Source organism: Mesoplodon bidens (assembly GCF_964165515.1).
Source record: "Mesoplodon bidens genome assembly, chromosome: 2".
NCBI classification, from domain to species: Eukaryota; Metazoa; Chordata; class Mammalia; order Artiodactyla; family Ziphiidae; genus Mesoplodon; species Mesoplodon bidens.
The window spans coordinates 70,800,537-70,821,257 of NC_138177.1; the positions used below are offsets into that span (position 1 = coordinate 70,800,537).

A 20,721-nucleotide genomic window follows, 5' to 3' on the forward strand; every position below is an offset into this window, starting at 1 on the left:
TTGATTTTAATAATTTTTCTTTGTATTTAATTTTTGATAGTTTGATTAATATGTGTCTTGCTGTTTTTCTCCTTGGATTTACCCTGTATGGGACTGTCTGCACCTCCTGGACTTGATTGACTGTTTCCTTTTCCATACTAAGGAAGTTTTCAACTATAATCTCCTCAAATATTTTCTGTCCCTTTCTTTTTCTCTTCCTCTTCTGGGACCCCTATATTTCGAATGTTGGTGAGTTTAATGTTCTTCCAAAGGTCTCTGAGACTGTGTTCAATTCTTTTCATTTTTTTTCTTTATTCTACTCTGCGATAGTTATTTTCACTATTTTACCTTCCAAGTCACTTATTCATTCTTCTGCTTCAGTTATTCTGCTATTGTTTCCTTCTAGAGAATTTTTAATTTCATTTATTCTGTTCTTCATCATTGTTTGTTTACTCTTTAATTTTTCCTGGTACTTGTTAAACATTTCTTCTATTTTCTCCATTCTATATCCAAGAATTTGGATCAATTTCACTATTATTTTTCTGAATTATTTTTCATGTAGGTTGCCTATTTCCTTTTCATTTGTTTGTTCTGGTGGGGTTTTACCTTGCTCGTTCATCTGCTGTGTATTTCTCTGTCTTCCCATTTTGGGAACTTACTACGTTTGGGGTCTACTTTTTGCAGGTTGCAGGTTCATAGTTCCCATTGTTTTTGGCGTCTGCCCCCAGTGATAAGGTTATTTCAGTGTGTTGTGTAGTCTTCCTCATTGAGGGAGCTGGTGCCTGTGTTCTGGTGGATGAAACTGCATCTTGTCTCTCTGGTGGGCAGCATGGTGTCCAGTGGTGTGCTTTGGGGTGTCTGTGAACTTAGTATAATTTTAGGCAACCTCTTTGCTAATCAGTGGGGATGTGTTTCTGTCTTGCTAGTTGTTTAGTATGGGATGTCCAGCACTGTAGCTTGCTGGTCATTGAGTGGAACTGGGTTTTTGCATTGAGATGGAGATCTCTTGGAGAGCTTTTGCAATCTGATATGACATGGACCTGGGAGGTCTGTGGTGTTCCAATGTCCTGAGCTCAGCTCTTCCAACCAGGAGGCTGAGGCTTGACACCCGGACAGAACCCCAAGACCCCATCAGCCACATGGCTCAGAAGAAAAGGGAGGAAAAAAATAAAAATAAATAAAATTAAATTATTAAAATTAAAAATTAATAAAATTATTAAATATTAAAAATTAATCAATTTTTTTAACTTTCAAATTTTATTTGGTTTTTACTCTTGCCTCTATTGATGTGACTCTCAAATCTCCATCCCCAGCCTAGGTTTCTCTGTCCCTGGCCTCAGATTCCAAGATGTCCATCTGATGTCCCACTGGCACGTCCAACCCAACTTGGCCAAAACGGAACTCCTGTTTCCTGACAACAGCCTCTTCCTTTGGCTCACATTCCATCTGGTCATCCTGCCTGTCCCTCAGGGTAGACCCTCAGTCACATGGCACGCCTTCCCCTAAATCCTCACCCTCCTATACAGAGCCTCTCATCTGTCCCACCTCCCACTCCATCACCTCTGTCCTGGTTAAGGCCCTATCAGTTCTCGCCTGTATTATCACAGCTGTGGAATCACTGGTACTCTGGCCTCAGTCTCTTCCTATCTTCCCCCACCAGCATTCAGCACAGAGCAGCCGGAAAGATCTCTCTGGAAAGGCAAACCTAACTACATCCCCCCGTGATCAGTCATTCTTTCATCCGTTCATTTGTTCGACATTTACCGAGTGCCAGCGTCATGTGTCCAGCTCCAGGGGGGTGGGGACAGTGAGCAACAAGAAAGAAAGGGGCTTTGCCATGTAAGTTACAGTCTGCTGGGAATGAGAAACTAAGCAGGTACCCGCACAATTAAAAACATATGTGCAGAGTATGCTAAGTGTTGTAAAGAAAAAGTGCAGTGTGTTCTGGGAGAAGAGAACAGAGAAACTTGGGAAGAGAGAGATGAATATAGATGTTGGTCAAGTTAAGAGAAAGGAGGTAGAACATTCTGGGCAGAGCGATGGCAGGTGGGAAGCCCTAGGCTTGGGGAGTGGAAGGCCAGGGAGGGAGGGGGAAACTGAAGATGGATAGAGATGAAGCTGGACATGAGGCAGAAGGCAACAGGTCCTCACCAAATGCTTATGTCAGGCTAGAGAGTACACTGTACATCAGTGACACTCAGTCTGGTTGTGCATCGGAATCACTGGGACTCTTTTTAAACTCCTGATGTCCAGGACTCCCCCAGACCAATTAAACCACAATCCTTGGGCTGGGGCCAGGCATCTGCCTTTTTTAAAGCTCCCCATGTGGTTTCACCAGGCAGCCGAGGTTGAGAACACTGCCATCCCCCTTAATCTTCACAACAACCTTTTGGAGTAGCTTTTATTCAAATAGGCAAGGTCGTATTCTACAGTGTCTTCTAGGTCCAGGTAAGGAGCTCAGATGTCTTTTTCTAGGTGTGGCCTGAGCAGGGAGTGAGATGGTCTGACTGAAGTTCTGTGACTGTTACTCAGGCTGAATGTGGAACACTGACTAGAGGGGAGGGATGGGCTTGCAGGACCATGAGGCTGGTGCAGCATCCGCCTGGGAGAACGGGGCCTTGTGACTCCAGAGTCTGGCTTCACTGGCCCTCCCCGGGGCTGGTCCTGCTTCAATAGCCTTGTCCCTCGCCTACACCCTTTCTGCTCCAGCGACACAAATGATCACTGCTCAGCACATGCTCCTGTTCCTGCCAATGTTGCCTGTCTGCTGGCAATCCTCTCTCCATCTGTACTGCCCACTGCTGAAATGCCCCCTGGGAGAGTTTTGAGATTCAGCAAATAAAAATACAGGATACACAGTTAAACTGTAATTTCAGATAAACAATGAAAAATGTTTTGGTATAAGTACATCCCATTCAGTATTTGAGACGTTCTTTTTTTTAACTATTTTTTAAATTTTTCTGCTTTATAACAAAGTGAATCAGTTATACATATATATATGTTCCCATATCCCCTCCCTCTTGCGTCTCCCTCCCACCCTCCCTATCCCACTCCTCCAGGTGGTCACAAAGCACCGAACTGATCTCCCTGTGCTATGCGGCTGTTCCCACTAACCATCTACCTTATGTTTGGTAGTGTATATATGTCCATGCCTCTCTTTCGCTTTGTCACAGCTTACCCTTCCCCCCTCACCATATCCTCAAGTCCATTCTCTAGTAGGTCTGTGTCTTTATTCCCATCTTACCCCTAGGTTCTCCATGACTTTTTTTTCTTCTTAAATTCCATATATATGTGTTAGCATACGGTATTTGTCTTTCTCTTTCTGACTTACTTCACTCTGTATGACAGACTCTAGGTCTAGCCACCTCATTACAAATAGCTCAATTTTGGTTTTTTTTAATGGCTGAATAATATTCCATTGTATATATGTGCCACATCTTCTTTATCCATTCATTCGATGATGGACACTTAGGTTGTTTCCATCTCCTGGCTATTGTAAATAGGGCTGCAATGAACATTTTGGTACATGACTCTTTTTGCATTATGGTTTTCTCAGGGTATATGCCCAGTAGTGGGATTGCTGGGTCATATGGTAATTCTATTTGTAGTTTCTTAAGGAACCTCCATACTGTTCTCCATAGTGATTGTACCAATTCACATTCCCACCAGCAGTGCAAGAGTGTTCCCTTTTCTCCACACCCTCTCCAGCATTTATTGTTTCTAGATTTCTTGATGATGGCCATTCTGACTGGTGTGAGATGATATCTCATTGTAGTTTTGATTTGCATTTCTCTAATGATTAATGATGTTGAGCATTCTTTCATGCGTTTGTTGGCAGTCTGTATATCTTCTTTGGAGAAATGCCTATTTAAGTCTTCTGCCCATTTTTCGATTGGGTTGTGTTTTTTTTTTGTTGTTATTAAGCTGCATGAGCCGCTTATAAATTTTATAAATCTTATAAAAAGAAAGACAGAAATAAGCTAGCAACCTAACCAATAATGAATTCCACCAATGATAACAAGTGCTAAAAATTATACTAAAAAAAAAAAAGAAATAAACAGGCAGAGAGAAGCCTAGGACAAATAGTAAAAGCAAAGCTATACAGACAAAATCACACAGAGTAGCATACACATACACACTCAGCAAAAGGGAAAAAAGAAAAAAAAAGAAATTATATATATATATATATATATATATATATATATATATATATATATATATATATATATATATATATATAAATTAAAGGAAGACAGCAACCAAATCAATAAACAAATCTACCAATGATAATAAGCTCTAAATACTAAACTAAGATAAACATAAAACCAGAAACAAATTAGATACAGAAAGCAAACCCCAAGGCTACAGTTGCTCCCAAAGTCCACCACATCAATTTTGGTATAATTCGTTGTCTATTCAGATATTCCACAGATGCAGGGTACATCAAGTTGATTGTGGAGATTTAATCCACTGCTCCTGAGGGTGCTGGAAGAAATTTCCCTTTCTCTTCTTTGTTCTCACAGCTCCTGGGGTTCAGCTTTGGATTTGTCCCCGCCTCTGCATGTAGGTCACCTGAGGGCATCTGTTCCCCACCCAGACAGGATGGGTTTAAAGTATCAGCTTATTAGGGGGCTCTGGCTCACTCAGGCTGGGGCAAGGGAGGGGTATGGAAGGCAGGGCAAGCCTGCAACGGCAGAGGCCGGCCTGACACTGCAACAGCCTGAGGCACGCTGTGTCTTCTCCCAGGGAAGTTGTCCCTGGATCACAGGACCCTAACAGTGGTGGGCTGCACAGGCTCCAGGGAGAGGAGATGTGGATAGTGACCTGTGCTTGCACACAGGATTCTTGGTGGCTGCAGCAGCAGCCTTAGTGTTTCATGCCAGTCTCTGGTGTCCACACTGATAGCCGCAGCTTGTATCTGTCTCTGGATATCGTTTAGGCAGTGCTCTGAATCCCCTCTCCTCATGCACCCCAAAACAATAGTCTCTTGCATCTTAGGTTATTCCAGACTTTTTTCCCGGGCTCCCTCCCCACTAGCTGTGGCACACTAGCCACCTTCAGACTTTGTTCATGCAAGCAACCCCAATCCTCTCCCTGGCATCTGACCTCCAAAGCCCAAACCTCAGCTCCCAACACCCACCCAAACTGCGGGTGAGCAGACAAGCCTCTCAGGCTGGTGAGTGCTGGTAGGCACCGATCCCCTGTGCGGGAATCTCTCCACTTTGCCCTCTTCACGCCTGTTGCCGTGTTCTCCTCCATGGTTCCAAAGCTTCTGCCCTGCCCACCCCCTTGTCTCCACCAGTGAAGGGGCCTCCTAGTGTGTGGAAACTTTTCCTCCTTCACAGCTCCCTCCCAGAGGTTCAGGTCCCATTCCTATTCTTTTGTCTCTGTTTTATCTTCTTACTTTTGTCCTACCCATGTATGTGGAGACTTTCTTGCCTCTTGGCAAGTCTGAGGTCTTCTGCCAGAGTTCAGTAGGTGTTCTGCAGGAGTTGTTCCACAGGTAGATGTATTTTTGATGTTTTTGTGGTGAGGAAGGTGATCTCCACGTCTTACTCCTCCACCATCTTGAAGGTCCTTCTAGTTATATAATTTTATCTTTAAAGATAGAGATTAAAAACACTGAACCTAGACACAGGCATCCCTGTGTTTGAGTCACAGCTCTGCCTCTCTTACTGGCTTTGTAACATGGCACCACTTCCTTGACTTCACTCAAAACAATATTTCTTGCTGTGTGGGCAGGTTGCCTTAGGATTGGCTGATCTAAGCTGAGCTCAGCATAATACTCTGCTTCAAGCCACATGTCTCTTGCGTTTGGCCCCTTTTGATAGGTTGGGATCAGATTTGCACCAGCATTTCTATTCTACATCCCAGGTTTAAAAGGACAAGGGGAGCTATCTTATGGTGATAGCAGAAAACCAGCAATGCTTCTTTTGGCCAAGACTTGGAACTAGTGAATTATCCCTTCTGCCCACATTTCATTGGCTAACGTAAATATCAATACCAAATCAAAATTCTTGGGTCGGGAATTATGTTCTGTATCTAATTAGAGTGATTACAATATCACAGAGCAGAAGACATAGAAAGAGATAAAGAGCTGTGGCTAAAAGTTCAATCTTCAGCAGTAATCTACTACCCAGCAGTTCCACTGCTAGTGTAGACCAGATTGAGACATATGTTACTAAAAGGTAGGTATAACTACGTTCTGAACAGCACTTTTCACTATAGGCTTAACCTGGATAATCTAAATATTTATCACTAGTACAACTAATAAATAAATTGAAGTGCATTCATGTAATTTAATGTTATACAGCAGTAAAAATTTACCACTGCTATGAATATCATACCTAAATCTCACAAACATAATTTGCATGAAAAAAGCCAAAATAAAAACAATGCACACTATATAATTGTATGCATATATTTTTTTTAAATGGGGAAGTCAATATATGCTGGTAGGAGTTAGAATAATGGCTCCTCAGGCAAGCGGGTGGGCAATAATTTACTTCTAAATCTGGTTGTGGATACATGGGTACACCACTCTGTGAATTCACATATACAGTTTGATGTGTATTTCTGTGATGTGTGCTACCCTTTAATAAAATGTGCTTAAAATTTAGGAAAGAATCAACTTGAAAAAGCTAAATTGAAAAGACAAGAGAAAAGATTAATGGACAATGTAATGTAAATGGATATAAATTATGTATTTTAATATACAGAGTATTATTGTTTCCTAATTGTTTCCTACTCCATGAATACATTACAACACCATGAGGACAAGCACTATATCTCATTCATCCTTACATCCCCTGAATGTTCAGAATAATGTAACTCATAGAGTGTTATTCACCAATTGTATATTTAATTTTAATTTTTAATGTTCCACTTATAGTAAAATTAGGTACAATAAATATGAGTGAATAAATAAATTTCTATAATAATTTTGATTTCCTTCTGTAATCTGTTTCAATGTGAGTTACTTCCTATTATTCCTAATAAGAAATTAACTTATACCAATATCCATTTGTATGCTGTTTTAGACATTCCTTCCTGTTATCTTTTGTGACCTGCCCTCCACCTAATAACACACTGGTTGGCTGTGGGCCATCTTGGCCCAGAGACAACACAGAACTTAAGAGATTTGACACTTAGAATGAACTACCTGTTTCCTCCTCTCCCTTCCTTTACAACTATTCCCCTTTCAAGCTGTGGCTTATCCTCCTAACTGCACAGGAGGAGGAATCTAGTGCAGTGGATTTTGAAGCAGAACAACTGAGTAAAGGAAAACATGTTTGACTCTCGTCCTATTCGCTTATCTTGGGAGATGCCTGTAGAGCAAAGTAGTAAGATAAACTCCTCAAATTCAGACTGCCAGAGAGAAGACAAAGTGAAAATGTGGAAGAATACTGAGAATAACTTTAAAAGAAGAAACTATTGGGAAGAGGAGGGAAAGAAAAGATGGGTGATGTGAGATATCAGATGATTTTGAAGTGCACATTGGAGCAAGATAACAGAAATTGAAGTAAACATGACAAAGCCTCAGAGTCACACTCATGTTGGTGGTGTGGAAGGGAGAAGAGACATGAGCAATTGGACTGGGATGTTTTGTTTTGTCATCCCTAACTCCTGAGGACTTGAAGAGGTTGTAGAGTGGGAATTGCACCTGGGGAAAGTCTGGTCCATCTTAATCCAGAGGAATAATTCATGTAAACTGGAGATCTGGGTGGGCTGAAAGTAGATAAATAAGCCTACACTTTCCACTTAGGTTATAAGGCTGATATGTGATATGGTCACATTGTTTGATAGATCTTCTTTTATTCTGTTTGGATATCCAATGATGATTTATGGTTTAACTAATATGATCAGTACTTCTACTGGAAGTACTGTTGGAGATCACATCCTTCAGATGTTTTATATTTGAGAACAATATGACTTGATTATGTTGTCTCTTGAATTAGCTGGTATGAACTTCGATGTTTAATTTTGAGAGTAAATTTAATACACATATTGCTCACTATATACATTTCTGTATAATGACCCCTCCCAATTTCATATGAATGTATCTTCACTTTACTTTGGCTCTAATTTCTTATATTTTTACATAATACATTTATGCTTGCCTTAATAGTACATATTTTAAGTCATCTCAAATCCAACATGGAATGAAATAGAATCTTATAATTTAAAATTCTTTGGGTTGCAAATAAAAGATAATCTAACTTAAACTGGCATTAGCAAAAAATAAATCTCTTGGTTTAAGAAAGGTGAAAAGTCCATTGGTATAATTGTTCTAGCCCCATATTTGATAGAAGTTAAACAGTCATCCTCGGTCATCTGGATGCATCTCATAGCTCTTCTTATTCAGTCTTGGCTTCATTTTTAGCCTAAACTCGGCAGTCTCTGACAACATCAGCTCACAAAATCTAGTCCAGAGGAAGAAATAATTCACTTCTTTTGATGTGAAAACAAAAGTTGGGAGACTGAATCTTGTTTCTGATTGAACAGACTTGGATCACATGCCCATGCTGAACCAAACATTATAGCCAAACACTACAGAGAGAACTCAATGTCTTGACTGACTTAGTACAGATCATCTGCTCCCCCTGAAATTTCAGGATGAATCAGTTGGATGAGAATGAGAAAAAATGTTTTAAAACTAAAATAAAATTGGAGTACTATAAGTAGTGGGAGTAGCCATTTGTATTTCTTTTTTGAAAAAAAACTCTACTCAGTTTCTTTACCAATTTTTAAATCAAGTTATTATTTTTGCTATTGAGTTGTATGAGTTTCTTATACACTTTGGATATTAACCCCTTATCAGATACATTGTTTGCCAATCTGTTTCCTATTTCACAGATTGCCTTTTCATTTTGTTGACTGTTTCTTTGCTGTGCAGAAGCTTTTTAGTTTGATGTAATCCCGCTTGTTGATTTTTGTTTTTGTTACTTGTGCTTATGGTGGCATTTCTAAATACTTGTTGCCAAGACAAATGTCAAGAAGATTTTCCCCAATGTTTTCTTCTAAGAGTTTTATGGTTTCAGGTCTCATGTTTAAATCTTAATCTATTTTGAAATGATCTTTGTGTATGGTGTAGCATAAGGGTCTAATTTTTTCTTTGGCAAGTTGCTATGCAGTTTTTTCCACAGTCATTTCTAGAAGAGGTTATGGTTTCCCTATTTCGAAGACATACAAATAACCAACAGGTATATGAAACCTACTCACATGGCTAGTCATCAGGGATGTGAAAATTAAAACCATAGTGAGATTCACCTTATATCTGTTAGAATGAGTATCATCAAAAAGACAAGATAACAAGTGTTGGTAAGGATGTGGAGAAAGGGGAATTCTGGTACACTGTTGGTGGTAATATAAATTAGTACATCCATTAGGGAAAATAGTATGGAAGTTCCTCAAAAAACTAAAAATAAAAATACCATGTGATCCAGATATCCCACTTATTGGCATTTATAAAGAACTGAAATCAGAATCACAAAGAAATACCTGCATTCCCATGTTCATTACAGCACCATTCACGATGACCAATATATGAACAACTTAATGGTACACATCAAAGAAAGTGGATTTTAAAAATGTGGATAAAAAACATAGAACACAGTGCTATTCAGTCTTAAAAAAGAAGTGAGGTCTTCCATTTGACACAATGTGGTTGAACCTCAAGGATGTAATCCTAAGTGAAATAAGCTAGATACAGAAAGATAAATACTGCATGATCTCCTTGTGTCTGGAATCTAAAATAGTCAAACACATAGAAGTAGATAGTACAAGGGTGGTTGCCAGGGGCTGGGGAAGAGGGGGGAAATGTAGAAATGTTGGTTAAAGTGTACAAAATTTCAGCTATATAAGATAAGTTCTGGAGATCTACTATATAGCATAGTACTTACAGGTAATAGTACTGTATTGTATACTTAAAATTTGCTAAGAAGATAGATCTTATGTTAAGTTTTCTTATCACAATTAATAATAATAGTAATAATAAAGTTGGTGAGAGAAAACTTTGGAAGGTGATGCATATGTCTGTGGCTTTGATGGCGGTGATTGTTTCATGGGTGTATACTTACATTAAACTCATCAAGTTATATACACTAAATATGTACAGCTTTTTCCATGTCAATCATACCTTAATGTAGTTTTTTTAAAAAAACTACTGTGAGCTTGGACTGAATGATGGACATCAATAACAAAAAAATGTTCAGCATTCAGATTCAAATATATTAAAGTCCACTCTTCTTAATTCTTACTTCTTTATGGGCATTATTTATTATTCTAAATTATTTTTTGTCTCGCTTTGTTCTCACTTTTGTTCTTAATATCATTATTTCTTCATCTGTCAGATACTCATGAGCTCTTATTAGGCACCAAGCCATTGGTAGGTGTCTTTAACATTCATTGACATGTGTGATGTTTAAATCATTAATTTCTGGCTTAGCCACAAGGCAAGTGGAAACTAGAAACTTTGGAGATTAGAAAAGTAATAATGGTATTTTTGTTTAAAACAAAAGGTCATTTATATTATCAGGGTATCGCTGTCTCTGACTGTTCATTCACCCAACATTCAGCACATATTTATTTAGTGACTCCTATGTATAACAATACACTGTATTAGTTTCTGGATAATGGAATAGAGAGGTAGAAAAAAAATGAACTCAGTGGTTAAAAAAATGAACTCAGTTTCCCCTATCATCATGAATTTTGTGTGTAATTATCTTTTCATCCCTTTGGTAACATAAAATTGAGAAACCAACTTAAAATTCGTCAAATTTTCAAAAATTGCTGCATCTGAGCATGGCTTAGAGGCTTCTACTCCCCAAGCCCTAATGCCCGGGCTCAATTTGTAGCATTTTGACATTTGATAACTTGCCTCTATTTTCCACAGTCAACTCAGCTGTTTAATTAAACCCAGTGCAATGTCTCCATGGCAATGACTCTGGCATCAGGAGACCCACAGAACCACCCGTTACCAATAAATTCAATGAAAGTGCCAACTGCTCTATGATCACTATTAGATATGACTTGTGGTCTTCGGTCAATTGCCACAAAAAGTTGGGAAGAAACTGGTTACATTTTATTTTGGTCGGGGTCTAAGTCCCCAGACCATCATCATATCTCTACCCCTGAGTAGAGATCAGTAGCTTCTGCCCCATTTTGATCTTTTCCCTTCAACTTGCATTTCGTCTCCTGTAGCCTCTGTGCCTAGGGAGAAGGAGTGGCAAATTGGGGCCTATCTATGAATAACAGGCAACCATGTTGGACTGAGCACCTACAGCAATGATAAACTGGACAGTGGAGAGGGAATAAGAGTAAACATCTATCCCCCAGCAGGACCTGTCCTTTCACAGCTCAGGTAAGAGACAGAGAAGGGTGATGGGCCCAAGCTGGTACAATGCCAGTGAAACAAAGAGATAGCCACAACTAAGAATGTGGACTCCAAATAATGTTAACCAGGATTAATGAAACTTTAAAGTGAATTTTTATAAAACTATGCATATAAATTTTATACATATACTGAATTAACTGACTCATTGCTCTTCCTAAATTTACACAGACACTGTCTTGGTTCCGATTTAATTCAACAGTGCACTCAATATTTTCCTCACAGAATCTTTTGTTTCCTTATAGTAAGAACACCTAACATGAGATCTACCCTCTTAGTAAATGTTTAAGTACACAGTAGCATAACGTTAGCTATAGGCACAATGTTGTACGGCAGATCTCTAGAATGTGTTCATCTCATGTAACTGAAACTTTATATCCAATGAACAGCCACTTCCTCTTTCTCCCTTCCCCCAAGCTCTGGCAACCACCATTCTACTTTCTTTTTCTATGAATCTGACTATTTTAGATACCACATACAAATGGAATTTTTCCTTCTGTGACTGGCTTATTTCACTTAGCATAATGTCCTCCAGGCCCATCCATGCTGTCGCACATGGCAGGATTTTCTTCTTTTTTAGGGCCAAATACTATTCCATTGTATGTATGTATGTATATATATATATACCTACAAAATCTTAAATCACAATATTTTCTCTTTTTTGTTTCAGAAATGGCTATATTAGGTGAGATCTAGAAAAAAACTTACAATACTTAATCCAAGTTTGAGAAATTAGGGAGTACTCTGATGAAAATAATTTTACTTGGCAGATATAAAGACACAGAAACCCTGCCTTTGGGGAACATAAAATCAGAGACAGTCAGAAACACTAGCACAAGGCCATAGAGAGCAGACTCAGGAAAAGAGCCAAGTCAACATCTACATAATAAACATCTTCAGGAGGCAGCACAATACTGTGGGAATCCCATTCATTTGAAAAACAAAAGTCCTCTGTTCTATTGCTAGCACATCCACCCAGTTGCTTTCTGGTCTTGGAATCTTCACAGTACTCTCTGAGGCTTAATTTCTTCTTCTGTCAAATGAGACTACTAGGCTAAATCTTTAAGGTATCCTACAGCTATAACACTTACAACCCCAGCTTTCTGGAGATCCCCAAATAAGAGACAAGGACAAAAAATGCAATATACCTTCCCCAGTTTGGGGAAGGGAAATCATCTTTATCCTATTAAACCCTTCCTGAAATCAATGGAGTACACCAAGCAGTATGAGAGTAATATTCTCAAAACTGTCTGCCACTTTTCAACTCTAAATTATAATTACAAAACTAACATTTGTGTAACACTTAACCATTGCAATGATATTTTCTCATTCATTTTGAACAAACCTTGAAAATTAGGTTGGCAGATATCAGAATGAATCCCATTATAAAGAAGAGGAAAGTGATTCAGACACGTTAAAGTCCTGGAGCTAATACACAGTGGCGCTGGGACTTGAGCCTGTAATAAAATTGTAACAGGAATCCTTTTCTTTAATTACCTTCATATGAAAGGAGGGTGACAGAATACTGTTTTCCCTTTCTCACCAACACACATACACACACACAAACATTTTACTCCTATGCCAATCAGAAGATCTATAGTCTAGTGCTAGTTTCCCAGCTGTGTGAACTTGAGTGGAGCCCATAAACACTTTGATTCTCAAATTACTCTTTTTCATAGTGAAGATTTTAAAAGTAATACCTACTTCATGAGATCATGATGACCAAATGAGAGACTATATATAACAGTATTTTCACCCTGTCTGTACTATGAAAAACGTGTGATAAATGATACTTCACATTATATTTCTATACTATGAATCTAAATTTTGGTTAATAAATTAATACCAAAATTGTGTCCTATTTTTCTTCCTGGAAATATTAAAAGCAATACTGATGGACTGATGCTTGGGATGATGATCCCTAAAGAAGTTAATTGAGTTGAGTTGTTTGTTTTTGAGTTTGTGACCCCAATGTGAAGGTTTCGGTAAAGAAAGAAAAGGAAGACAAAGGGAGGAAAGGTGTGTCTCTCTTTTCACAACCCTATATAAATTTAAGTATTTCCTTTGTAAAAGAAGTGTATCTCTATGACAGCAAAACAGCAGGTACTTGTTCAATTCTGAAGGGTCAATTAACATTAAGGAAAATGTTAATCAGCTCTATCCCAATGTTTACATAAATAGTGCCACTGAGGCTCAGTCTACATATCAAAATGTTTATAGATAATATTCAAATACTATTTTTTCTTTAAAGATTTCCATGAAATTGTTTGTTTTTTCCTCAACATTTTCAGACATTTTTTGCTTGTTCCTTTATGGTGTTTATGATAGTCTGTCTTGTAATATGTCTAACTATTTGATTCTCTCTCCTCTGAGAAAGGAAAAATTATTATTATTATTTTTTATTTTTTTTATTTTTGGCTGCATTGGGTCTTCGTTGCTGCGTGCGGGCTTTCTCTAGTTGCGGCGAGAGGGGGCTACTCTTCGTTGCGGTGCATGGCTTCTCACTGAGGTGGTTTCTCTTTGTTGTGCAGCACGGGTTCTAGGCGCCGCAGGCTTCAGTAGTTGTGGCATGCAGGCTCTGTAGTTGTGGCTTGAGGGCTCTAGAGCACAGGCTCAGTAGTTGTGGCACTCGGGCTTAGCTGCTCCACTGCATGTGGGATCTTCCCGGAGCAGGGCTCGAACCCGTGTCCCCTGCACTGGCAGGCAGATTCTTAACCACTGCACCATCAGGCAAGTCTGTGTGCTTTCAGGGAGATGATGGTGATGGTGGAGCAGTAGCACTTGTCAATGATGCACTTCATTATAAATTGATCAGGCAGTGGCCGGGCCACTGATTTGTGGGACCACCAAAGGTCAACGGCGAGAGGTCTTGGAGATTTTTATCTTGAGCAGGCTAGTTTCCCTGAAAGACACCATAAGCAAGGCCAGTGGTGGTCGTCAGGGATGGTCCTCTTCTGTGTGCTGGGCCCACTTCTCCTCCTCTTGAGCTTCCTTTCTCCAGGGTGCCTCTGCGGTCAAAGTTCCAGCCAGACGGCTCGTCTGGTGTGGGCACCAGCCACAGCGCGAACACCCTAGAAGCCCGGGCCTGACCTTCCCCTGAGCTGCTACCTTTTCGGAAAAATTATTTTATTCACATTTATAACTGCAGTGCTTAAAACATAATCAAAATGATAAAATCATAAAATATGAGAATTATGAAACAATCTACTCCAAATTTTAAGAGCTCAACAAAGAGTTGAGGTTGATTTCTAAATATGTAAATTAAAACATATATACAATAGGCATCATTGACAATTATAGAGTGTCCATAATGAGAAACCTCTACATTGTTATTTGTATGTGACTAAGTTTAACTACAGTTTTATATTCTAAGTTTAGCCTATAGCCCACCCCCCAAAATAGAAAATTTAGGATACCTCTTTTGCTTTCTACTAGGTATGGATAACTGTTTGGGTGACTCTGACTACATAACAACCAGATACCAAAGAACTTGCATGGAACTTCAAGATCAGTAACACTTGCTTCCCTTCCAGTGCAGAACAGGACTCCATGTAAAACCAAGTTACTTTTAATCAAGCTTGGAGAATTCAGAAAAATGTTAATCTCTCTTAAATCCACTCCCCACCCTCGAGAAAGTACAGAAAGGCAGCTTCAACAATTTGCCATGAGTTAAATGCTCATTATATCATTGATGAAAATATTTCTGATTTTAATCCCTGTATAACCACAATAAAGTGATTAGAGGGAAATATTTATTGAGCACTCACTATGTACTGAATTAGTCTCTTCTGTATACATGATTTCAATTAATTTTCACTGTAACCTGGAAGGTAGGAATTACTTTTTTCACCATACAAATGAGAAAATGGGGCTTAGAGAATGTAAGACCTTACCAAAAGAAAATGCCAGAGTCAGGTTTAAAGCTTATATCTAAGTTCAAAATTCCTACATTTTATTCCTATATTACTCAATTTTACATGTGTTTGTGAGGGTAAAATTCAAGATTATATATGTAGAAATTTATTAGTAGTCCTGAGAATTGAGGATCCTAGAATTAGAAAGATAACAGTAATTATTTATTAATAAATATACCTTTTAGGCAATAAAAATCCTATGTTAAGTACTGAACAAAGAACCAGGGGGATAAGATGGAGAAAGAGAAGATTTGTCCCTTTCACGAGGTTTGGGTTGGGGGGATGAGGAGGTATAACTATAGAAGCAGAAAATATAAGGGACAGGGCAGCACTTTCCAGGCAGGAGATGTAACTGTGGTTACCTGAGCTCTTACGCATCTGTATAAAAGTCATAGAAATTAAATAGTGCCCAGACTCACGATATTTTTCCAAGAATGCTTTAATTCAACATTGCTATAACAGACATCAATAAACTCAGAAATAAATACAAAATAAATTTTCCAAGGCTATATAAAAGAAAGTGTCTCCTCAGTTTTCTCACAATTGCAAACGCATATCTATCATTCAACCACATCGTTTTATAACAATCTCTTCTTTTGAATACGTCTCACCTTTGAAATGTGAGCAACTTGAGGCTTTGGACCAAATCATTTATATGGGTATTTTTAACACATACCTAGTGCCTGACACATGGTCGTAATCATTCTGATTAATAATTGTTGAATAGTGCCTGGTATTCTTGATTTAGTGGTTCTCGTCTAAGGTAGAGTATGATGACATTATTTTTTTGTTATTAATATCAGTTAAGATATAATTTTGAAAGGTATAATTTTTTTTATTTATTTTTTTTTTATTTTGCGGTACACGGGCCTCTCACTACTGTGGCCTCTCCCGTTGTGGAGCACAGGCTCCGAATGCACAGGCTCCGAGGCCATGGTTCACGGGCCCAGCCGCTCCACGGCATGTGGGATCTTCCCGGGCCAGGACACGAACCCGTGTCCCCTGCATCGGCAGGCGGACTCTCAACCACTGCGCCACCAGGGAAGCCCTGAAAAGTATACTTTTTTAAATGGGATAAACTCAAGGTCACTTTACAATTTCCCTCCCATTTATTTGTATTCTGATACGTTCTAGACAGTTGCAAACGTACTAGGAATTGAGAATAAATCTAGGTACATAGAATTCCAGTGACCAGATGCTCTTTTCAGTGTTAATTTTCTATTATAAACTGAGATTTTCCTTTTGCTTCGAAAGGGTAAAACTTAGTTCCATGTAGCACAGAAATATTTAGATATTTATGATCTTGTAAAATCTTCACAGCCAGGATCAGAGAACACTGAGGATTCTCTTACTCTGTGAGTTCTGGGAAGAACCTGGTCATGTGAATGTGGTATGTAACAACATACCAAGTTAGCTTTTTTTATTTATATGAAAATTTTTATTGAGAAACTATTAGGCAATTAAAATGGTTCTAGATGCTGAGGAGAATTTAGATAAAAATGCTTACGATTCTCTTCTTACCCTCGAGTATAAAATTTAATGGAAAAGAAAAAAAAGCACACTATTTCAAAATTAAATAGACAACAAATCAAATTGGCAATCAATGTCTTATGTGAATTCTGAGGAAGAAACAACTCCTTTATGAGGAGATTCCAAGGAAGCTTCCAAAAAAATAGACTTGGTTGAGGCTTCAGAATAATGGTAAAATATTTGTAAAGAAAAAAATGGTTAACAAACTAACATGAGCAAAGAATAGAGGCAAGGAAGAATACAACATATTGCACAATAGTGATGCATCCCATAGTGTCTATGAATAAACACTGAAACATTGTTTAGCTCCCAAAAGGAGACCTTAAAAACCATAAAGACTTTTCACTTTGTGCTATAGCCATGAGTAAAATTTTTGAAGAGGCGAGCAATAGGATACAATTTATATTTCAGAAGATCAGTCTGACATCAGGGGAAAATTGGACTGAAGAGGTGTGAGAATGGTGATGGGAAAGATAACCATAAGGTGATTTTTGTAGGCATTAATGAAAGGTGATGAAAATGGACAAGAGGCTTGAAGAAAGATTGTGGTTCTGTCTGCAGGAAGAAAGAATCTAAGATAGGCATTGGAGGATGTGTAGAAGTATTCCATCTTGGAGAACTTTTTCCAGATTTGGGAACAGAATACATACACGGAAGCAAGAGTCAGCTTAATGAGCATTTAAGAAGGTGGAGTTGATGATCCATGTCAGGAATAAGGCAGAAAGAGTTGGATAGAATGTAAGTCTAGATTATGGAGAGATTAAACTAAGAGTAGACTTTTAGGTATAAGCAGATGGATAATGAAAAGCTATTAAAGATTATGTATAAAGTTATAAATAAAGTAATATATAAATGTAGTGCATTCAGATGATTTATTTTGCAGCTGCAGGAAAGTGGGAGAATATGAAGGTAATAAAATTGAATGGACTAGCTTTGCAGAGTAAACTTAGAGTGAGAGGCTGAGAAGTTTAATAGCAGCCTCATCCTGGGAATGGAGATGAAGGGATAGTTAAATCTGGGAAATGTCAAGAAATTTTTCCTATGTTATTAAAAATACTGGGGAGACTCAAATTTGGATGCACACTTTGAATAATTTTAGATACTTCTTCATGTCTTACAAAAACTGGAAAGAAGAGGAATGAGTTAGAACTCAAAACCTGAGAACACATGATATGATGATCAATATAACAATCATTCTAATGATTCTTCTAGTTTTCAGGGGATTTTCTTGGCACTGTCTTCCCTCCCAGATTGTCTCCTGATGATCTGTCTTCCATGGAGTGGGTCAATGAGACCTTGGTGAGAGAGTTTTTCTTCCTCGGCTTCTCATCTCTGGCTGGGCTGCAGCGGCTGCTCTTCGTTGTCTTCCTGCTCGTCTACATGTTCACCCTGGGCACCAATACCATCATCATTTCCACCATTGTGCTGGACAGAGCCCTCCACACCCCTATGTACTTCTTCCTTGCTGGACTCTCCTGCTCCGAGACTTGCTACACCTTCGTCATTGTACCCAAGATGCTGGTTGACCTGCTAGCACAGAAGAAGACCATCTCCTTCTTGGGCTGTTCTATCCAGATGTTTTCCTTCCTCTTCCTAGGTTGCTCTCACTCCTTCCTGCTGGCAGCCATGGGTTATGATCGTTATGTGGCCATCTGTAACCCTCTGCGGTACACAGTGCTCATGGGACATGGGATGTGTGTGGGACTTGTGGCTGCTGCCTGTCTTTGTGGTTTCACTATTGCAGAGATCATCACATCCTTGGTATTTCACCTGCCCTTTCACTCCTCCAACCAACTACACCACTTCTTCTGTGACATTTCTCCTGTTCTCAAGGTGGCATCCCACCATACCCACTTTAGTCAGTTTGTCATTATCATGCTCTCTGCATTGGTCCTGGTTATCCCCCTGTTATTGATTTTGGTATCTTATATTCACATCATCTCTGCTATACTCCAGTTTCCTTCCACATTAGGCAGGTACAAAGCTTTTTCCACCTGTGCTTCTCACCTCATTATTGTCATTGTCCATTATGGCTGTGCCTCCTTTATCTACTTAAGGCCTAAGTCCAACTACTCCTCAAGCCAGGATGCTCTCATATCAGTATCCTACACTATCCTAACTCCATTGTTCAGTCCTATGATCTACAGCTTGAGAAATAAAGAGTTCAAATCAGCTCTTCAAAGAGTTGTGGGAAGAACAATTTCTCTGCCATGACATTAATCTAGATTCTGCTCTTTTCAAGTAATAAAACACAAAGTATGTGGGAAAAAATTCTCTGAGCAAAAATGATCAAGCAATTGAGAACAGTGTTCAAGAACAGAGATCATTTCTCATTTATTTCCAAATATAAAAATAAAAAAATAATAGCTTCTTGCCATGATCACATAAATTATTGCCTATTGAAGTTTTTTCAATTGATGGATAAATGATGGATGGCTAACATTAGAATGTAGGAATACAACTACATGTTCAGAATTCTAGGCTCTGACAAATACCATTACCCAATCTCAGCCAGAATGGAAACCAATCCTACAAAATATTGTACAACCCTAACTCTCCTGTCTCTATATCTCTCCCTTTTCTGGATGTTCCTTGAGTCTCAGTCCTTCAGTACAGTCAGATTACAGTTTTTAAATGAGATAACATTTGTAAAGTTATAATTTTTGGTGCATAAGTTATATCTAATTAATATTCAAATAAGAAAAGTATGCAAAAGGTTTTCCACCTCTATGTTTCTATTACTGGGAGCTGGGGTTTTTTCTAATTTTTTTATAAACTGGTACAAATCTAATTTGGTCAGCATTCCTTAAAGATATTCACAAAGGTATAGGTTAAAGAGAACACCTAAAATCATGCAGAGTGGTCAAGAAAAGCAGGTTAAGCTTAAACCCATTTTATTAAATAGTAATCAAATAGAAAAATCTGTGTAAAGAGCAATCAGTTTCTCTTTCACGAATCTCAGGGGTTGTCATATTCATTTCAGGCCAGAATTTGAATTAGCCATTTTACTTATCTCTCCTTCCTACAGAAAGGAAAGCAAACAAGGAGCTCCATGGAGAGAGCTTCTTCCTTGCTTTATATATTTTTTTCAAGATGAACTTGTTAATAAAGGTCTTCTGACTGAATCATTTCATTTCTTAGTCTTTTCTTCCACCAGTTTCCTCATCAGTGACTTATATACGTTCAAGGGTTGAAGGAAGAGGAAAGGAACTGGATGTTTTATTCACAGGCCCTCTTTTATTGTGGAATGCTGAGCTTGTCTGCTAAGAATGTAAGCCTACTGCATTTCTTCCATTTCTCTGAAGCTTGTGACTTCCTGAGGGTGGGGCCTGAAGGTCACAGAGACCAAAACAAACATAATTTCTTTGGCCACCAACTTCTCTTTTTCCTTGGGACCATTGCTCAGCCCAGACTTCTAGCCTATCAAGTCATCTCATGAAAAGGAAATAAACTGATAACCCTTAATGTGAATCAGTTTAATGTGTTAATTGTTCAAATTTGCATTTATGAGCTTCTCTTTTAAAATGTCACCATATTTGAACTTTAGAGCATCCCTTGGAAGTGTATATTATAACCTACTTTTTATAGATGAGAAAACTGACACTCATAAAATTAAAATGTCTTTCCTATTACTGAGTAAAGTTAATACTGATTCCACATCACTCACTTCCTTTTTTAATGCTCCTTCAATGCTCTCACATGACCCTTTGTGAAGACTATGACTTTCTTAATTAATGGATTTCAAAATGCATAAATATTCATCTTCAACAGTAGGCTAAACCATGTGACTTCTGTAGAAAAGATATACTGATAAGTATTAGGTAAATGGCCTTTATATCATATGGTATAGTTAATCCCTATCCTGATGTAATATGGTGTTGAAGGAGGGGGAACAAGAAAAACTCC

General features: G+C 38.5%; 1 protein-coding gene across 1 annotated transcript; it reads left to right on the forward strand.

Moving 5' to 3' along the window:
* Window positions 1-18,090: 18,090 nt before the first annotated feature.
* LOC308613171 (olfactory receptor 10K2) lies at window positions 18,091-19,029 on the forward strand (the record flags this gene model as incomplete). Its single annotated transcript, XM_081226215.1, has 1 exon — window positions 18,091-19,029. The coding sequence occupies one exon, from the start codon at window positions 18,091-18,093 to the stop codon at window positions 19,027-19,029; it is 939 nt and encodes a 312-aa protein (XP_081082341.1).
* Window positions 19,030-20,721: the final 1,692 nt, after the last annotated feature.